General features: G+C 38.6%; 1 protein-coding gene across 3 annotated transcripts in view; it reads right to left on the reverse strand.

The window, feature by feature from the left end:
* Positions 1-2,656: 2,656 nt before the first annotated feature.
* LOC116941990 (uncharacterized) overlaps positions 2,657-19,902 on the reverse strand; it is a 29,837-nt gene continuing 12,591 nt past the window's right edge. For all 3 annotated transcript variants that reach the window (XM_032953456.1, XM_076066850.1, XM_032953457.2), the window contains 7 exons: positions 11,628-11,782; positions 11,343-11,420; positions 9,622-9,811; positions 8,708-8,835; positions 8,094-8,210; positions 4,602-4,712; positions 2,657-4,462 (listed from right to left, as the gene is read on the reverse strand). In XM_032953456.1, coding sequence (XP_032809347.1) covers positions 4,354-4,462; positions 4,602-4,712; positions 8,094-8,210; positions 8,708-8,835; positions 9,622-9,811; positions 11,343-11,420; positions 11,628-11,782 — 888 coding nt within the window. In that variant the 3' untranslated portion in view covers positions 2,657-4,353. The remainder of the gene's footprint in view (positions 4,463-4,601; positions 4,713-8,093; positions 8,211-8,707; positions 8,836-9,621; positions 9,812-11,342; positions 11,421-11,627; positions 11,783-19,902) is intronic.

Below are 19,902 nucleotides of genomic sequence, written 5' to 3' on the forward strand. Positions count from 1 at the left end.
GACTACGAAGTCGAGCAGTGAACGGGCTATGGGTTAAACCATTGGCACAGCCTTTTAGGAATCAGACTCTTTATTTGTACTGGGGCCATCCGATGAGCGAGACATCTCCTTTTCACAGATGTCCAGTAGGGGCGGGTGAGAAAGTTACAAGAACAAACAAAACGAAAACACGACAGGAACGCAGAGTATAGAGGAAAGATTGCCAAGTATTTTATCAGTGCACTGCTGGATTAAGAACCTCCCCCCCACGCCGTGCCGGTCATGAGGCGTTGTTTTACCATTGGGGCGGTTCATAAATGACGTCACGCGATTTTGGACGATTTTTGACCCCCCCCCCCCATCGTCACACGACGTCACAAAAAGTCAGACGCCCCCTCAAATATGACGTCACAAAGCTCTGACCCCCCCCCCAAAAAAGATAAAACATGCTTCAAATCGCTTTAAACTATGGTCAATGTAGTGCGAATTTAATTTGGCGCTGCACTCTTATGTTGTAGGATAAAACATTTATTAAAAAGTCTATTCAATTAAGTAGAACGTGTTGTCTATATTTGACGTCACATTTCTCAACCCCCCCCCCCCTCGTCACACATCGTCACAAATGTCTGATCCCTCCCCCCCCCTAGGTGCGTGACGTCATTTATGGACGGCCCCATACTTCACCACACTGGTTGGGCAAAGGGGTCAGATATCGCTCAAATTGGTTAATTGAAGTATATGCATTCGCAGGTTATTTTCAGATACTCCGAGAGGCTCGAAAGTGGATTTGGTGAATATGGGTGACGTGTGTTGTTGTGATGCTGCAAGTTTGAGCCATAGAAAGAGTACACTAGTCATTGGCGTAAAATAAAATAAAAAGTTTCGCTCCGGATGACCGCTGCAAAGTATTATCTGTATTTTGATTTAGTGTGCTGATCTTAAAGGTGCATGGAAAAATTTGATACTCCGACTGATGCTTCTGTTGTTTGTGGAGTGACTCATGCAGCCAGCTATGGCTCTAGGGTTTGGTGTTACATGTTATTTATGCAGTTTATTGTAAAAATTAGGTCAGAGTCCCTGTGATCACTGTTACGTTGCAATTATGGCTTTGTTTTTGGATTTCGAAAAGTTTTTTGGTTTGGACATGTTTTTTTGTTGTAGTACGGAGTTAGACTGATGGCCTTAATCTAAGTTTTTCTTGTGGTTGTTGTTGTTTGACTTGCATCCCACTGGGATTTTTGCACACAGCGTTGGTGTACGGTGCTATTTCAGGAATATTTTACTGTTTTTTTCATGGATTTTCTGTTTGCACAGTCACAGTCACATAGGTACTTTAAGATGTTTTCTTGTTCGTGTTTTTGTTTTTTGTTTGGTGTGGTTGCACCCGATTCAAGAGCCGAATGGCTCACAGGGCTATACCAAATAAATCAACTAAATAAAAAAATAAACACATTGACCATGGGCTCTCGTGCAAGGCAATTGGAATAAGACAAAGCAGGTGTCCGGTGTGTGTTTGCATCGCTATTACATCAGCTGAGGAGGAGGTTGAGCCGTGATAGCGTTTAATGGAAACGCAATGTTTAAAGTGGTTATAATTAACGATATCCATTTCGCCTAGATGAGGGTATTTAGTAACAAGTGGATCGCGAGAAGGCTACCGTTTCTCATCCACCTCATTCGAATAAACATCTCTGTCCCACGTCCTGGCTTTAACATTCCTCGAACACGCTGGTGGAAACCATTAACCGCATGAGAACATCAACTCGCCCATGTGGACATCTCCTTCTTACGTGGAAAATTAAAGACAAGTCACAGCAGTGTGCTTGTGGTCATGCAACCCACACTACGGAGCATATAGCAAACCACCTTTGTCTGCGCTGCTTTAACGGAAAAGCAAAACTACACGAAACCTCTCCTGAAACTCTCTCGTTACTACCTCGACATTGGCAATTATCTCCTGAACACATTGCCATCATACGCAAGAATAGAATGAAAGTGGCGAAGGCACCAGGGTTTGTGGAGAAGTGGGGAGTTGCTTAATAGGGAGTGTACGAGGCGGCCGTTAAATAATTTTGAGCCGATGACTGGAAAGCACGCCAGTGTTGCCTGTTTGTCTTAATGTGGATAAGCTAGAAGCGTTTGTGGGAAGGCAAGTAGGATGGATGGACAGGAGTGAACGAGGGATTGGGGATTTTCAGCATAAAGATGGGAGGTTTGACTTCTGAGGACTGAGATGATGAATGATCTCGGGGAAGACATGGAAACCTGTGTATCACAGAGACGGGCAGACTTGAGTGTGAGTGTGCGGGTAAAGTGGTTGTTGTGAAGACGTGCTGTCTAGTGGTGTGAGAACACTGGGCAGATGGGGTTGGGCAAAATCTGGAAGCTGTGATGGGAGTTATGGTCAGAACTTTCTCACACAGGGCTGTGCAACAAAGTCATTGTTAATAAATGCAGTTAAAGCTTATCCATTGCTGTGGACGTTGAGGTGTTGGGTCTGATATGGAATGAAATGTGAGTGTTATGTTAAAAATGTTCATGCTCTCAACGTTATATTAAAAAGCACAACTTTTCCAAACAATCAGACATTTTACTGTCATCAAGGAAGCATGCATTAACATATGTTGTGAGACTCAAACAGATTTAATGAAAACAGAAACATTTGAGATTTTCAAACTTGTTTTAAATGTTCCATTCCTTTATTTTGCAGCACTGGGTAATATAATCAGAAGTTAATGCAAAGTATACAATCATAATTTAGTATTTAATATTTTACATAGAGATGCAAAACACTACAGCTGACAATGAATATGTAAAATCTTTCCTGATTCATGTAAAAGTATATTACGATATCAAGCAATTGACACATTAAAGTCACACTAACCACACAAGCAACATTTATATCTCGGGCAATGTTTCGTTTCTAGATAAAGCACACGCTCTTTACAAAAATTGGTTCATTTAACAGTTTTAAGATGCAGATGCAGTACACATGTAGATATACCCCTTTAAAGAGTTTTGCGACGTTTCATCATATTTCCCAATGAGCTAAAAGTGACAGATGAAACTCAGAAAACTTGAATTTTTTTTAAATCTAAGGCCAATTGATGGCACAGACGATGTCGTGAATAAAAAAAAACTGATTTTCACCGAGTCTGCTCCATATAGCCGTGTAACAATTAGCCCCCCTTTGAACTCCATGAATTATCACAAATCATGGTCATTACAAAAAAAGTTTTTTTTCATGAATAGCATAACTGAATAGAAAATAATGAAGTCGTGCAAGCAAAATTAGATGCACTAGCATGAATATTGGATCTCATTTAAATCGATAATTGATGCATTGTTACATACCGAGCTCGGTCCTATTTGCATCTTATAATCACAGCAGCCTGAGAGAATTTGCCGAAGTGGCTCCAATCAGGGGCCATAGGCTGGGTAACATTGGCCCCATGATGCCCACATTCCCAAGTGTCAACAGCCCATTAAGTGGGACATGACACATCCCATAGGGCAGCGAATGTGCCTAATTACTGAATATTCTTAATAATCCTAATGGTGCTCTATTACTGCTATTGTTGGTGTATCCACGTTTATATCTTGGCTTCTCCATTTCAGATTGTTCTGCCTCCCTCTGTTCTCTCAGTGCTGTGTCTGTATGCTCTCTCCTGGGTTCTATTATTTATTATTTCAATTGTCATCTGGGACCCTGGATCCATCAGCAGGTCAGCCAAATTTACAAGACGTGAACTGCAACCAAATTATCGTTGCATCTCAAAAGCCAAATAAAGGGCGCATATGCTAATGATGGCCATGTGTGCAATTCACATATTTTGCTGCATCTCAAGCAGATATGACAAAAAAACAACTCAGCCAATTTCTGCCCATGTGACAATTTACCTCCCAATAATTGTATGCATTGTAACAAATACCTAGCTTACCTTTGGAGATGCGAATTGGGCATAGTGGGCAGATCACAAATATACTCAGTACATATGTCCAATGTTTGAATTAGACTTAGATCCACAGTGATTAAAAGCCCAATTCGTGTCCTTACGCCTGATTTGGCTTAATTGCTTAAAAACAGACTGCTCTGCCAGGTTTAAATGGTCCTTTGCGAAAATGTGATTAACATCTCTGTCTTTTATACACTGCTGAACAACGATTGTTTCCAAGTCATTATAATAATAGTGAAGATATCCATTGTAAAGTTGTCATATGTAGAACATGGGGTTGGTCATTATATTCCATTTTAGTGATAGTTATTTGTGGCTCTTTAGCAGAGCGTAATCTGAACATCATGCTAACCTATGCAACAGACTTCATATCAATTAAATATGTTTGGAAGTAATCTTATTGTAGTGTGCTCTTAAATCATTTTCTGGACTGTAAATCGTGGTGGATCTCGAGAGAGGGCCTTTCTCTCTGGATGCCATTGAGGTCTTTGACAGCACGGCACCCATACAAATGGAGTAGCTTTAGCCTAAACACAAATCCACAAAAAGAGAATAAATATCATAAAACAAAAAACAAAGTACATCCATGCAATTATATACTAAATATGCTTAATATAATTATGTCAATGCATGTGTGTATATGTTTTACTTATATAGAGATTATACCTATGACAATTCTCCACCAGTTTATGAACTGCATTTTCTGTGATGTCCTGACAGAAGCTGAGCTTGACACTCTGCAAAGAATCACGGCAGTAGGATCCTAGGAGGCACACACTGCAGGGGATGGGCCCACGCACAAGCAGAACATTGAACACAGCAAGCAGAAATGACACATAAGTAATGAAATGCAATTGATCTTTTATATGGCGCATACATTCCAAGTAAAGGTATGGTCGGAATGGTCATCTGATAAAAGACTGCACCCAGCCCTTATCAAGGCCTCAACTATTTAGTGGGGTAATTGCCGAACTGGTAATATAACACAAGTTGTATTGGTGCTGTGATGAAGCTTAGACTTTGCCTCTACATTTGCAAAATAAATAAATTAACGCCTACTTCCGCAAGCTAAAACACTGATAAGATATTATGTAAAAGCATGCATGATCCCCAACTTTGCATTTAGGAAGTACAACACAAAGGACAAAGGTAAACCACGATATTTGTTGCTATGTTTGCTTCTCTTTATATGATCGATTTTCGACAACATTTAATAAACATACTTCAAATATAAATTATCAACAACATCAAATAACATTTAAATGCAGCATATTTATGAATTATGTTTCATTATCGATAACATTTCATGCAACATGTTTAGATTTGTTTGATAATTGTACATGTTTGATACCTGTTAATTTGTCCTCGATTATCAAACATATAAAATATTATTTATTGTCGATAATCAAACATAAGACTTGTTATTTATATTAATATGTGCAACAAACGTAACATTTTTTTATAATTGAAATGTATTTAATACGTTGTCGATGATTGAGGATATACGATTATTAAATATTTTGTCGATGTTTGAACATGTATGAAGAATCAAACGTAGCAAGAAATATCACGCCAAATAAAATGAAAGTCCGTCGAGCCAAATGGCTACACCAAGGTGAAACTCACGGAGGTTTGTTTTGTGTTTTTTTTGCCAATACTGTAATGACATTACCTATTCAGACAAGGGAATTAGATGTAAAATTGAGAGGCTGTGCTGAAAGTGAAAGGCACCATTGAGAATGAAACACCGATTTCCATGACAATGCTAAAAGCATACACTTCTGGCATCCTGGGCAGGAACACACTAATTACTGGCGGAATTTGTAATTTAAAAAATACGTATATTTCTCAGTCTAGGTAGTTACAACAGTACACTCTCCTTAGATGACAACACACATTACAAATAGATACCACATTTTTGCACGCACGTGTTGTTTAGGTGACAAAACTTACTAATTGGCTGTAGGTTGGTGGCGGGTTTAACGACACATTTATATTTACACGATCTGACCCCAAAAATCCTCTATTATGCACGCATTTCCGTTTGCATTTGTCTGCATATTACACAAAAACAGTGCATGGAGGCAATGGAAATTGTTGTCAAATTGAGTCAAATGTCAGAGGTCCTAACATGAGAGAATGCTTTGTGGTCTAATTGAACACCTACATACATTATGCACATTGACAATGAAGGCACGTTGCAGCCTGCTTCTTGACAAATTATGATTTGTAATAGGATCATTAAGGCTTACCATAAATTTTACATGCAACTAATTCGCTGATATTTTAATCCGAGTAATATAATTAAGGTACTCTAAGGAAAAAAGACGATATTTTGGAAGACGTTCTTTATATATATCAATTATAATTATTTATAAACATAAAATACTAAATATGCTTTGGAAATATAGCATGGAATTTAAAAGTGAATATTGTAAAATATATATCAAGCCAATTATAATTAATTTTAAAATTCAAATACCTTTCATTATAAACCTCAGATTGCATTAAATGGGTGTCCAGCTTCTACCAAAATTAACATGCTTTATACAATGAAAACAATGTATATCTGTGACTATAATAGACACAAAGTAAATGTATCAAGATATTCAAGTGCTACATACATTTGAAACTTGATAAACATTGAACACCAGCAAATATTATCCAGGGTGGTCCAAAAGTCAGAACACATAGGGTTATTTATTTTAATAAATCATAAAGGGTTCTTTTATTTACATATATAAAAAATGCTCAAACTGACTTCCACAAACATGAATGCATGCATGAATTATATTTTTAAAATTAATTTAGGATGTTGTTGTATTTTAAATATTACGAGTGTCACCTTTGAAAGCTCATCAATTACGTTTTGTCTGAATTAATTCGGGGTCCTTGGTCGAGTTTTAATAAGCAACGGATTTGAGGTGACCCCAGAGGAAAAAGAAGAAGAAAACTAGATATTAAAATAAAGGAAGTAACCCTATGTGTCCTGACTTTTGGGCTACCTTGTACATCTCACTTGTGTAATGTCTTCATAGTTGTTGAGGTGATAAACCAAAGATAACTTTAACCTTAAAATAAACACCGTTAAGAAGTGAATGTAATATGTTCTCCTAGCAACAAATCAAACAAACTGTAAACTATATGTACAAGTATATAAATTACAACCTGTCTGGTTAAATCCCATTAACAAGTATTGCCCCTTCAGCTAACACAGTTGTCACCATTAAGGCCACGTAATATTGTGATTTTTTTTAAACAAACATGTATTGCGATAATTCCTATGAAAAGGGACAGACTTGGATTTTAGCACTTTTATGTCCACACATTCCAATTTCATTGCTTTCAAAGCAAATGTTGTAAAGCACTGTTCAAGAAACTTTCAAATATTTATTAAATAATCCATTAACTACTGCCTACTTATATTTATGTAAACCTTTACATGCACTGTTCAAGACCCCCACATTCTCTATCTTTTGAAATTCAATTTATCACTAACTACTAGACACTTATTCTTAACAACATGTGCATTGAATTGAATGCCCATGCACTTTTTTATCTGCCCTCTATTATTCTACAACACACTTTAGTTTGAGCGACAGTACTAAAGAGTTTAATGATGCAACAGCATGCACAATAAGCATACCCAATAATAACAGCCATGTCAAACGGCCAAAGACATTACCTATTAATTACACGTATTCCTCTTTAGAACAGTATTATTGATGAGATTTATAATGGAGGAAGTGACCAGGATTGCAGTTAACGTGTTTTAAAGTGTCTCTGACATACTGAGAAAATACTGAGGGCAGAGTTAGTATAACATGGATATAAAAAACGCCCCTTTTTCTCAAATTTTCTTGCTGTGGTTTAACACCTGATGATGATTGCTTGTGTTGCAGTCGAAACGTCGTGAGAATTTTATTGGTTTATATTTTTATTATTTTATTGTTTCCCTTCTACGTGACTTTACCGAAAGAACCAATAATATGAATCCCTGCAGCTACGAAAGCTTTAAATAAAAATTGCTAGAGTCGTGAACAGCTCCTTAAGTTAAAAAAAAAAAACGAATTCCGTTTTACAGCTATAGATCTCAAGCCTGTAACATATGGAGTTCTACACCCCGAAGGATCTCCATGACCCAGTAGGACGAGGTACCCTCGTTTGGAGATGGAGGTGGAGCTTAGGTCCAGGGTGTTTAAGAGGCGGCAGTTCATGGCCAGAGCCTGCACTCCGACATCAGAAACGCGCCTGCATCCACTCACATCCAAAGAGCTGCAGCAAGAACAGAGTACAAAGGAGCCAATTTACTGGGAATTCAATAGCAACGTTTGACACCACTATTTTATTCGAGATACAATTGCTCTCCTGAGCTTATAATCATGGTGAGCAACATATTATAACTCAAGGATATCATGAACAACCCCACAAAAGTACATATTTTGTTCAGAGCTATATTGAATGCAGATGTACAATTAGTATATTTCCACCATTCTTATCAAAACGTATTTTTTGTAAATGTTTAAGAAAAATAAACCTATTGAGGATTATTAATATTTTCTGACGGTCATTATCGTTTTTTACTTGTATTTAATAGTGTAAACACAATACAAGATAATTTGATATATTGTTTCATGTTAGATGTTTATCACGTGTTTATTCATTCAAATAAAATGTAAAAACAAATGTGTTGTGCCTTTGTCATACTAATGGAAACTGAAGCAATGCATTTAAACGTTTTATCAGCAGCTATTATAATTTGTAAACATTACCATATTTTAGGAAGGTAAGTTGCAATCTCCACCAGCGATTTATCCGTTATCTGGAGGCATGATGTGAGGATGAGATGTTGTAGATTTGGACAGTGTTGAGAAAAAATGTGAACACTTTGATCCCTGACCTACAAAATATGACAATACAGTAACACTATCAAAACAAATTCCATTATGCTTCACAAAAATGTTTCACAAAAACATATATAAAATAAACTATGTTCTTATGATCAACTACAAGCAGTCCATCATGACTCATTACAATACACAGTTTAATACCACAAAATATATTCTTGGGTCTTTCAGTAAAGTCACGTAGATAGGTTCAAAGAAAATAACCTATCTACGTGAGTTTACCGAAAGACCCAAGAATATTAATTCCTGCAGTCACGAAAGCTTTGAGTCAAGATTTAACCACAAAATATGTTGCAGTATTGACTTGTGTTGTTATATGGGCAGTGACACGGCCTAGTGGTAGCGGGTAAGCCACTTGTTGCAGAGATTCAGGGTTTAATGGCAGCGGTTGATATGATTATTACTGTGGGTGCAATAGCCATAATACTAAGCGCCGTCTGCTTCACAGTGGCCGTCAAAGATTCCGACGTCATTCGTAGGAGTAGGCCAACTACGTGCCTGCGTCAGTGTAAATTTGCAAAATTCGAACAACTCAATTAGGAATATACAGAGCAATTATTGTTCACTATTGGCAGACTAATGCCCGTTTGCAATCCAGGTGCTGAGTCACCTTGTGCCCACAGGGACTGCTGCCACTGGGCATGCCCTTTTAAATGGGTTGAGATGAGATGTGATGTCAAGTGCTCTGGGCCGCCTTGACGTATAGGGCGCTATATATAAAAAAAACAATCATTATAACCGTTAACGATGTGAGCAAGAATGAAAAAAGTATCACCAACAGCAGTAAGTGCAGTCAGGTTTAAAGTCTGCAAAAGCTGCATGCTGGTGGCCAGTCGCATCAGGCAGGTGTCCGTAGCCTTGGGCACTCGGCCCAAATTGAGGACCCGCAGTGAGGGGCACTTCTGTCCCAAGTGCATCAAGCACGATGGTGTTAGGGCCTGGCACCCAAACAGCTCCAACTCTGTCAAACTGCAATTCACAGGCAGAGATAATGTATTACTTCAACAAATAAACTGATGAGTCGATTTCCCAGATAAAACGCAAAGCTAGGTTAGGATCATCGCCATCCTGATGAGCTATAATCTATCCACTGCTGGATGAATCCTTCGGTCACCACACTCCAAGCCATGATTGGCATCGGGTTTGGCCGCTGGAGGGAAACCCATCTCATATACGAATCACATCTCTGTAGACATGGGTTGAAATAATAAAACACTATAGAATAATAAAATTGCTTTACATAATCCTTAGCAACACCACCACAGGAACGCTGTTTCCCTTTCCCTGGCAGGTGGTGGTGTTGCTAGCTTGTGCAACATCCTTATAGTCAATAGTTTAAATAATGATGAACAGTATTATGAAGAACTATGAAAAATATATCTGCTGCAGGAGCTAAACATTTACAATATATTAGAAGCCTACTTTGTTGTATAAATGTATCCCCTCAATCTTTTATGTAAAACGCTAAATTAATATAGGCTGATAATTTTACTCTTTGATATCCTGGATTAAGCTAATTCATGACTTTTCGAACGTTTAATCCACAAACAACTTTACCAGCTCTCTGGAGAGTATTTTGAAAGCATTTTCCGCTCTCCTGCTGTCACCCATACTCAACCTGCAGAGCTGAGTGCATCTAAATCAACAGAAAACACCAATTCCAGACAGATTTTATGTGCAGTCATTTGTAACCTAGCTGAGGCCATCAAACGTGCTGCACACAAGAACAATCTCAGACCAAAAATGACAACATTCATTTTTCGCTTCATCGCTTCAGGGTTTTAACCCAGTCACTTAGGTGCCAGCTCTTAGGTAATGGCTTTTAGGTGACGGACCACTCAACTTTCTCAGTTGTGTTTTTATTTGGAGCAATCGTGAGAAAAAAAGGAATATGCATTACTTGCATGCATGCAAAAAGTCTCTACCAGAACAATGCTGTCGTAACAAATACTATCTAGAATTGACAGATAGGCAATAAGCATTAAGCATTTCAGTTGACATTTTTTTGACAAGAACTGCATTTTGCAGAATTTGAAGATACAAATCTTTACAGGCTGTTCCATTTTCTAGAAATCCATATTCAAAAACTTTGATACACAATTGGTGGTCTATTCACATCATGTCACAAACTGCAGACGATGCCATGGTGAGTATCCTGAATAACGCCTTTTATTTACCGTTAAATAAGGTCATGGAGCTTATTTTATGTGCAGTTATTGCTAAATCATCTGAACATAGCACATTTATGTCAGGCTGCAGGATATTAAAAGTGGCTTAAATATTATTGCACTGCTTACGTCAAACAAGTCGTTAAATCTGTCGCAGAAATTACGCTCATCAGACATGACTGCCATTAAAAACGAGATGCTACAGATAAACATCGAATATGAATGAGGGCATGTGTACTTAACTTTATTTATATTCTTTGATTAGACAATAACACATGCTATATATTGTCCTTTAAATAACCAATCACAGTGTACACTTCTTCTCAGCTCACCACTGTCCGTGCAGCTCCAGCAAAATGTTGATGGCTTCATCAGTAACCGGACATCCGTTTAGATTCACCTTCTCCAATCTACACGTGTAAAGTTACATAAAAACATATATCCTTTATGAAGTCAATGGGAGGAAAGCCTCGTAGATTAGAGCAAATCTGCTAATTTGTAATATTACAACAAAATAGAGTAAACAGCTGTTGAGCGGATCGAGAGCAGTGAGTGAACGTGAGTGAGGAGGTGTGCGTGTAGAAGAACGGCAGCGTGGGCGGACGATGGCCTCTCACCGGGACACGGAGCGGGCGAGCGCAGTCACCCCATTCTGCGTGGCTGCACTCCAGGCTAGGTTCACGGTGGAGAGGTTTCTGCAGTGCGTGCTCGCATGTAGCAGCACCGAGTCACCCGTCAGGGTAACGCCAGCAGAGTTACTGACATCCAGCGCCTACAAAATACAGCAGATTGTGATAAAAAAAACCATATATTTTTAAAGCAGCAGCCCCACAATTGCTTGTTTATGCTGGTGCTGCCAGCTATGCCTCGACAAGAGGGGACAGAAGAAAAGCCCCTCCAAAAATATATTTGGCCTCCAGTTCCACACTGGCCAGACATCTTGGAAGAAGTGGGATTGTCTCCACCTTTCTCCACCACGCGTGGCCTGCCGATGCCTTAACTGTGGTGCAACAATCTATACTGCTGGGTGGACAGAGGTGGGAGGAATGAAGACACTTGTCCATTGCTTCAAATGCCGTTCTGGGAGATCGAAATGGAAATCTCTGGATTGCAAGTCTAGTGTGCTAACCATCATACCATGACAGCATCCCAAAATGTGATAATCGTTCAAGAATTGCAATTTTTTGTATGTAAATATCGTCACACGTTGATCTGCGTGTTTCATCTCTAACAAAAATACGATGCATGACACAATGTCAACAATGCGGTGTTGTATTTATGTATAGATGTAACTGTGACATATCATCCACACGATGAGTCATGTGAAAAATATCTTTAAACGGTCACACAGAGATTTCCAAATGGATGCTTTTGTCTCAAGGGCATTATGCTGACAGCACAAATGGAATGAGCTGCTGAGAAAACAACAACAAAAAATGTCCCCCAAAATTGTTCCACGTGTTGGTATTATACTTTGTAATGTCATGGACAATTATGTTTTTGTGGGTGTCCATTTACTTTTGTTCACACATAATAAACAAAAGACTGACAATATACTTAGAACCTTTTAGCAACTACTCTAATTAAAAACAAAAAAGCATTTCACCTTAAACAAAATGCATTATTGTACATGTAAACACGTGCAATGTATTGATATAATCCTACAGAAATATACAATGTGCATCATACAAACATTAAATGCATTATTGTAGATATGCCTAGCACCACCTTTCTATCCCACTTGAGGACAAGATTGCAGTGTTGGCCTTCTAAAACCTTGATGAAATTAATTCTGTCATTTCGAGATATTGAAGAATTTCAGGACATTCTCTTTAAATCGATCAGTCTTTGATATATTGTGGGTATAATCAAGGATGGAAGAATAATTTCACTTCATGAGCAGAAATATTTCCTTAAGCTTCAAATCTACAAGAGATATGCTTCACGAACAACATGTGGTTTTCCACCACGACCACCCCTAAAATTGGTAACATGCTTGAATAAATGTATTTGCATACTGACAATGCACAGAAGCCCAGCCATTACATTTCCTTTTCCGTTCGTGAATGCCAATTATAATTAGCAATCTGAAATTAAAGAGCAATTTTAATTAACACATCACTCTTTGTACATTATGCGCAGTGTCAATGTTCACACATTTTCTCAACTTGTTTTTTCTACTGCAGATTTGCTAGCTATTGTTATTTCACAAAGATAATTAAATTGCGTTAAATACTAAAGGTTCTTTTGAAAATGTTATATTTAAGAAACCATGTAAAACCCCATTGAAATCAATCCGGAAAGTAACCATCCAAATATCTGTACCTTTTACCAAAGAGGAACAAGATACATGTGTATAGATATTTCCAATATTTTTTAAATTAACCTTACAAGACGTATTTTTAAAGTTATAATGTGTCAGTTTAACACATAGGCTTTCGTGACCAATATCATCCATAATATAGGTTTTTCTTCTTTGGTTCTTTCGGTAAAGTCACGTAGAATGAGAATAAAATAATAAAATAAAATAAGGCAATAAAATTCTCACGACGTTTCGGCCACAACACAAGTAGCCTTCTTCAGGTGAAAGAACAGAAAGACGCTATGGTTTACTTTATAATAGTTGGTAATTGGAGGCCTTTAGCGTCCATATACTTAATGCCTCTGTGGATATGTAAACTTTGACTTTAACACAGCTATTTCTGTCACAAGCTAATCCCTCAGTTTATTTTCAATGCTAAATTCTCCTGCTTTGATATGTGAACTCCTTTTTCAAGGCTCGCCACGCCTCTCACCGAGCTTAAAAGACGCTGCGAATCTTAGCAGCGTTAATTGAAGCTCCGTCGTCCCGACAGTTCTGTTCTTTCACCTGAAGAAGGCTACTTGTGTTGTGGCCGAAACGTCGTGAGAATTTTATTGTCTTATTTTATTATTTTATTCTCATTCTACGTGACTTTATCGAAAGAACCAAAGAAGATGAATCCTTGCAGTCACGAAAGCTTTAAATCGAAATCTAGGTTTCGTTTGCACCCACAAATCTGGCTGACTGGCTGATGATGCCGGTTTGTGATTACTGGCGAAACGTCGTACTCAGATTGTGAATGTTGTGGATTTGCTCTCCAACACACCGGTGTGTGCTGTACTAGTGACGAATTGGAATATGTTTACTTGACAAAACCTTGTCTGTGTTGGGTGGTGGCGATTTTAACGACACATTTATGTTTACGCGATCTAACCCAAAAACCTGTATTATGGAGTTATAATGTGTGTTGGCAGGCAGCTGTAAACGCCTCTGTTGGAAAACTAAAATGTCAAGAGCTCAACTTCTAAGCCGTCATTGTGCTTTCACTGTTTACAGGCAAAGTTCAACAACAAATAAAATATGGGTGCAACTAATCAGGAGACGGAGCGGCATTGTAACATAATAATACAGAACTTGAGTGTCTTAGGATTTACAAAATAACAGCAAGACAACAAAGTGCACTTATAACCAGGGTGTTTTGGTGCGGTCACAAACTACGCAACATATCCATGGGACCCTTTTACCCGTGTTAAGAATTGATGTCTTATAATAGGCGTCTATTTGGCGTTTTGAACATCTTAGCGCCTGTATCAGGCAATACAAACAATTCGGTTCACCGGATACAACATGGATACATGTCATGTTGTTTGGCTTTATAATATGCCTTGTAAGGTTCATATTAATGACAATAAAGCGATGACCTCAACGACTGAAATCATGTCTTTAGAACTGCTTTTTAGGTTTAGTTTGTTGTTTTTTTCCCCCTACACCTCTGATTAGCACGGTTGTCTACGTACGGTGCCAAAGAAATTCAACATACATACATCTATATATTATTTAGGAATAAAATGGGAATTGCTATTATATTTTAACCAGTGCTAACGTAAAAAAAAATACATACCCTGGAGTGTCTATTAAAGTGATTTTAGAAACATAAAAATAGTTATAGGCAAGCTTGAACATTAGAACACTAGACCTCCAGCATTGCATAAGACCCCTCGAGTCAGGAATCACACTGCCACAAGATCAACTGCTTTTCCAGGACAATTGAAAAAAAAATCCTATATATAAAGGAAAGCGTGTTTTTTTACTGTATTCGAGCATTATTTGTGCTTGATTTAAATGCATGTTAGACCATGGATGGATTTTTTTCATGGTAAAATGCCGGACAGAGTAAGAGAGCAGCAATGTCGGTCTTGTCTTGATGCAAAAAAAAACAGTTCAAATTATCCGAGAACAAAACGTGTCGCATGTCTGGCAGTTATGTATGTGACTGTACCATTTGTGTCAAATATAATTTGCACAGCCAGGAAAATATTTGTGAAACAAGGCAAATATAAAATGGAGGCACAAAACACCGGGTTTCCCAGGCCATTGTGTATTTTTTAAGTGTTGTCTTGCCTCAACTTGTCCAGATCATTTGTATTCAAGAGATCCATTCAGTGCCATCCAGCATAACTATTTGCACACGAATTCAGAATAGAGTCCACAATATGTATGCCTCATGAGATGACAGACAAGAAACGTCTGCACCTCCGATAAGCACTGTCAGCTACCTACGGTACTAAGAGGTTCAACATACATACGTATAAACACCCAAATGATCAATTGGTAAAAAACTTTATAAGAGTCAAAGAGCAGCTCTTCAAAATCACAATATGTATTTATCCTGGAGGAATCCGATGAGCTATGAAACTCTTTGTCCCAGATGTCCGGTAGGGGCAAGTAAGAATGTTACAACAACAAACAATCTATCAAAATCTTACAAGAGCGATAGCAGAGACTGCAACATAAAAAAACGTCCTAGAAATACGCAGGACCTGAAAACTAAGTGTATGAATAATGTTAATTATTTAGTGATTCTGAGTTGGCACTGAACATATTTGTCAATATCACTGTGGTCTTAAAATGAAAAAATATATATGTAATTGGTGACGTTTTGAGGTAATGGATCTTCTTCATAGAACACAAAAACACATTTTAAACTTCGTCTATTATACATGTTTGTGTTAATAACAAATGAGTAAAGTTTTCACATGAATAACACGATCATTGTTACATTATTTGGATACTGCATTCTGAAAAACATTGACCCGACAAATAATTGACAAGCATTTGATATTCAACAACTATGAATGGAAGTAATATTTTTAGAAAGCCATTAAACAAACAAAACACATACACGTAGACACATGTCATTCTGCCTTCGTGCTTTGAATGGTTACATAGAAATGGAGAACATATGTTAAACATTCACAACAGACTTGTTTTTGTTGCAAAAACGTACGTTCAGTGTAACGTTTGGTACCTAGGTCCCACATTAGAGGCTTTTGGGAGTTTGTTTTATTACCAGTAACTCATTTTCCTTTTTTCCCTGGTTGATTGTGTCACTGAACAAGTTAATTTTCACCGTGCCATTAAACAAAGTCCCTTTCTGCCTCCAGATGGTCTCCATGGGAGCAGCCTCCCGTTACAGCTGAATGTCACTCTTTATGAGAAAATAAAATCACTGTTCACACAAAGCCCTTCTGTTTACAAACCTTTATGTTTATTCCATTAATTTAACATTCTGATTTCTTCCGCACATTTCAATTAGTCCCCAGCAGGCATATAACATGCATTGATTTAGTGATTGCAATAGATGCTTATGTTCAAGATACACGTATTAAATTGCGCATCTAAGAATCGAAATTCACTATTTAAGAACATTAGATGCACATGTTATGATAATGATATATTTAGGCTTACGGAACAAACTAAAATGTATGAAATAATATTATGAAAAAATAAACAATGCAAATTACATGGTAAAATGAGACGAAAAATAGTCAATTCTTGAATCAAATCCAACTCATCCCATCACTACATGGATAACTATTCCATGCCTTGTGCTCAGTATGTAATGTACACGGTAGACATGCAAACAATTGTTGCAGCTGCATGTTATATTTGGCAGAGGAACTAGAGAAGCTGAATACAAATAATTCTAGATTTGAAGCTTTCGTGACTGCAAGCATTCATACTCTTTGGTTTTTTTCGGTAAGTCATGTAGGTAAAATAAAAGAAAAGAAAACAATCAAATCACGACGTTTCGGAGGCAACACAAGCTTCCGTCTTCAGGTGGAACAGTCACAGCAGAATATCTGTGTCAAGTGCACAGCTCTGAGACGATCGGATTTATATATATAGGTTAAGGGGGGGGGGGGGGGGGGGAGGATCCAGAAAGGAACGTGGTTTTCAGTGGTGGTATGCCAAACTTTAGCTGCTTCTTTCGTTTTCAAAAATGGGGCGTACTCGCACGCCATCGTCTCCCCCCGAACCTCCCTGCAGCATAACAAAAGGGTTTTACTCGCATGTGTTGGCAGTCCACCACACCCTCCCCCGAAACCCCCTGCAGCTTAACAAAAGGCGGCTTAACTCAGCCCTCCCACCCACCCATGTTCCTTTCTGGCTCCTCCCCCCCCTTAACCTATATATAAACCCGATGGTCTCAGAGCTGTGCACTTGACACAGATATTCTGCTGTGACTATTCCACCTGAAGACGGAAGCTTGTGTTGCCTCCGAAACGTCGTGATTTAATTGTTTTCTTTTATTTTATTTTACCTACGTGACTTTACCGAATAAAACCAAAGAGTATGAATACAAATACTTTAGGAAAGAGGTTGTTTTTTCGTATTAATATTCACACACCGTTACCTACATCTGATTAAGTTATTTCTGTGAACTTTGTCAATCAATTCGTAAATTCAGTGTGCTCTTCCATGTCACACTACATCTTTATCAGAAGGTCATTGCAAAACACATTATCTTATTGCTAGACAAACTTGACTCAACCTACATGAATTTGTAAGCACGTATTTTATTGCCAACAAGGACATTCAATTGATTTTGATAACGTTGAAGTGTTATGCAGAACCAATTATTACTGGCCAAGATTAGTTAGAGAATCAATTGAAATTGTGAATAATTCAAATCATTTTAATCGTTGTGATAGCTATAGACTCAGCGCAGCCTGGAAGCGTATTATTAAGTAATACACAACACATTTCAATTCCTTACAGGTGAGTCACATGCTAAGTGGCTGATTATTGATCTATTACATAATTGCATACACCCCCACCTCCGCCTTTGAACTCGAATCCTGATGGTGTTCAACAATGATGACGTTATCCTGCACGATTTAAGACCGGAAGCAGGTGGATGGCTTCACTATTCTGGCAAATGGCCCCGAGATGCTGGATGTAATTTCCAGCGAAACACAGTACTCAAATTGTAAGTGTTGTGGATCCTCTCTTGAACACACCGGTGCGCTAAAGTAGTGAACTATTTGTCTTTTGTCAACGTGACACATTTTTTACTGATTGGCCGTGTCGGGTGGTGGAGGGTTGCGACACATTTATAAATAACCGCGATCTAATGTCTTGATTTGAAGCTTTCGTGACTACAGGAATCCATACTCTCTGGTTATTTCGGTAAAGTCACGTACATAGAAAAAAAAAGAAACACGACGTTTCGGTCGTAACACAAGCGTCCATTATCAGGTGAGAAAATTATCTGCTGTTGTGGCTTTATATAGGCACGGGAGGGGGAGGAAGGAGTTTTGTCGAGTCGTGGCTGCAGGAGTTCACAGGGGAGAGGGTTTGTGGCATGCAGGGACGAGTGGGGCTGGAGAAATTAGCATGTCAATGAGCTTGAATGAGTAACCGAAAACAAAAACGGCACGGGTGGGTGAGTGAAAATCACAGCAGTTAAAACTTGACGTGGTTTATCACGTCCTTCCAATGATTGCTCAATCTGAATCCATCTTCTCAATTAAAGTTTTGTCTGTGTTTGTATATCTGGATGGCTGCATGAATAAATCTCTGATGGTAGCCCAAGGGTTTGCAGAGTACCTTGGTCTCAGAGAAAATAATGTCATGTGTACCCACAGCGTTGAAACAATGATCCGCCACCGCCGAGGTGTTGGTTCTACCGTGTTTCAAATCCGCTTTGTGTTTGCAAACCCGGTCTGAGACATGTCGCTTCGTTTCACCAATGTAACTGCTGCCGCAGATACAACTCAGCTTATAGACATCAGGACATTGCATGTAAGGAATCGCATCCTTCACCGATGGGATCAAATCACGGATTTTGTGTACTGTATTGAACCGAACTTGGATCTTGTGTTTGTTCAAGATTTTGGAAATCCTTTTGGTAACCCCTGCTATGTATGGCAGGGTGATAGTTTTGTTTGGGTCCTCAGATGGATCTCTACTCATGGTTGGGGATGCAGCTTTGCGGATTGTGCGGTCAGAATATCCATTCCTCCTGAGAGCCTGGCGTACGTGCTCAAGCTCACTGGCTTGGTGGTGCCGGTCGGAGATGCAACGAGCCCTATCATTTAGTGTTTTGATGAGGGAATTCTTCTGGGCTGGATGGTGGTGGGAGTCGGGCTTAGGGTAGGAATCCGTGTGGGTGGCTTTCCTCTAGATAGAGTGTCCCAACGAGCCATCAGGTCTCTTCTCGATCAAAACATCCAGGAATGGTAGCTTGTCATTTTTTCCATTTTCCACTTCCATGGTGAATTTGATAGATGGGTGTATGGAATTGATGTGGTTGAGAAATTGGCATAGTGCCGTAAGGCCATGTGGCCAGATGACGAACGTGTCATCTACGTACCTCTTCCACAAGGAAGGACGTCGGGTGGATGTCTGGAGGGCATCTGTCTCAAATTTCTCCATGAAAATATTCGCTACCACTGGTGATAGGGGAGAGCCCATTGGGGCACCTTCATTCTGTTTGTAGAAAGTACCATTCCAGGTGACCCAAAAACCTTTATCATGGACGGATTTCATAGCAAAATAATGGGAATAAACACATGTAATGTTTT

The sequence above is a fragment of the Petromyzon marinus genome, chromosome 13, assembly GCF_048934315.1.
Source record: "Petromyzon marinus isolate PM22_M1 ecotype Great Lakes invasive population chromosome 13, UKy_Petmar_22M1.pri1.0, whole genome shotgun sequence".
NCBI lineage: Eukaryota > Metazoa > Chordata > Hyperoartia > Petromyzontiformes > Petromyzontidae > Petromyzon > Petromyzon marinus.